At 67.4% G+C, this 916-nt stretch overlaps 1 protein-coding gene across 1 annotated transcript in view; it reads right to left on the bottom strand.

Moving 5' to 3' along the window:
• FOXK1 (forkhead box K1) overlaps nucleotides 1-916 on the bottom strand; it is a gene marked incomplete at its 3' end in the record, with an annotated part of 66,491 nt that overhangs the window by 12,015 nt on the left and 53,560 nt on the right. Inside the window, exon 6 of the mRNA XM_014549991.1 lies at nucleotides 436-621. Within this exon, the coding sequence (XP_014405477.1) occupies nucleotides 436-621 (186 nt within the window). The remainder of the gene's footprint in view (nucleotides 1-435; nucleotides 622-916) is intronic.

Raw genomic sequence — 916 nt, 5'->3', positions numbered from 1 at the left:
GACCAGGGCGGTCAGGTGCCGGTGCCTGACCGCAGACAGCTCGGCCGCCGGCCTGCACGCTGACGTCTGGTGGCAGGTTTCCCTCTGGAACTGCCCTGAGGCTGTCACATCGAAGACAGACGGGGACTGACACACACGGTTAACATGCGCTCACGTCTTACAGAAGCCTGTGCTGCTGTCAAAGGCCCTCACATTTCAGACGGGCAGCGCGACAAGGGGGCGGGACTTGCGCTTTGTGAGAGAATTCTCCAGGGACCTGTGCCAGGAGCCAGGTCCCCAGATGCTCCTCCAGCTTCAAAATGCCACCCAGGGCGTCGCCAGCTGCGCAGCGAACACACAGGCCCCGCTCGTCCATCCAATCTCCTCCTCAGCACCCCTGGCGCCCAGGCCCCGGCCCGCAGAGGAGCCGGGAGCTCCCGGGGCTGAGCTGCTCACCTGATGGTGCCGGTCGGGGAGGGGACGGGGCTGACCAGGCTCCGGAGGTCCGGCTCTGGAATGTGGATCCTCAGAGGGGAGATCTGGGGGTAGAGCGGCCGCAGCGGCGAGGCGGGGGCCTCCTCCTGGTGGTAGAGCGCCGTGAACTGGATCTTGATGACCGTGCTGGGGAAGCGGAAGGTGCACCTGCAGAGAGAGGGAGAGCAGCGTCAGCTCAGAGCAGAGGAGAAAGCGCAGTCAGGAGGGACCTGCCCACGGGCCCTGAGCCTGCACAGCCTCGCGGGCCGGCCCGGGCTCCATCGGGCACTTTCTAGCGCTGACACCACCCTCCTTCGTGCCGGGAACAGGAGCCAGGAACAGCCCAGGACCTCTGACGTCATCTCCAGCGGAGGCCCAGCAGGCAGAGCGCTCCGTCCACTGTCTATCGGCGGGCTCGCCGCCCAGAGCGCGCTGGCTGGGAGGCTGGGCCAGGTGGGGGCGG

This window comes from Myotis brandtii, unplaced genomic scaffold (genome assembly GCF_000412655.1).
Source record: "Myotis brandtii unplaced genomic scaffold, ASM41265v1 scaffold579, whole genome shotgun sequence".
Lineage (NCBI taxonomy): Eukaryota > Metazoa > Chordata > Mammalia > Chiroptera > Vespertilionidae > Myotis > Myotis brandtii.
This window is presented reverse-complemented; position numbering and strand designations above follow the sequence as displayed.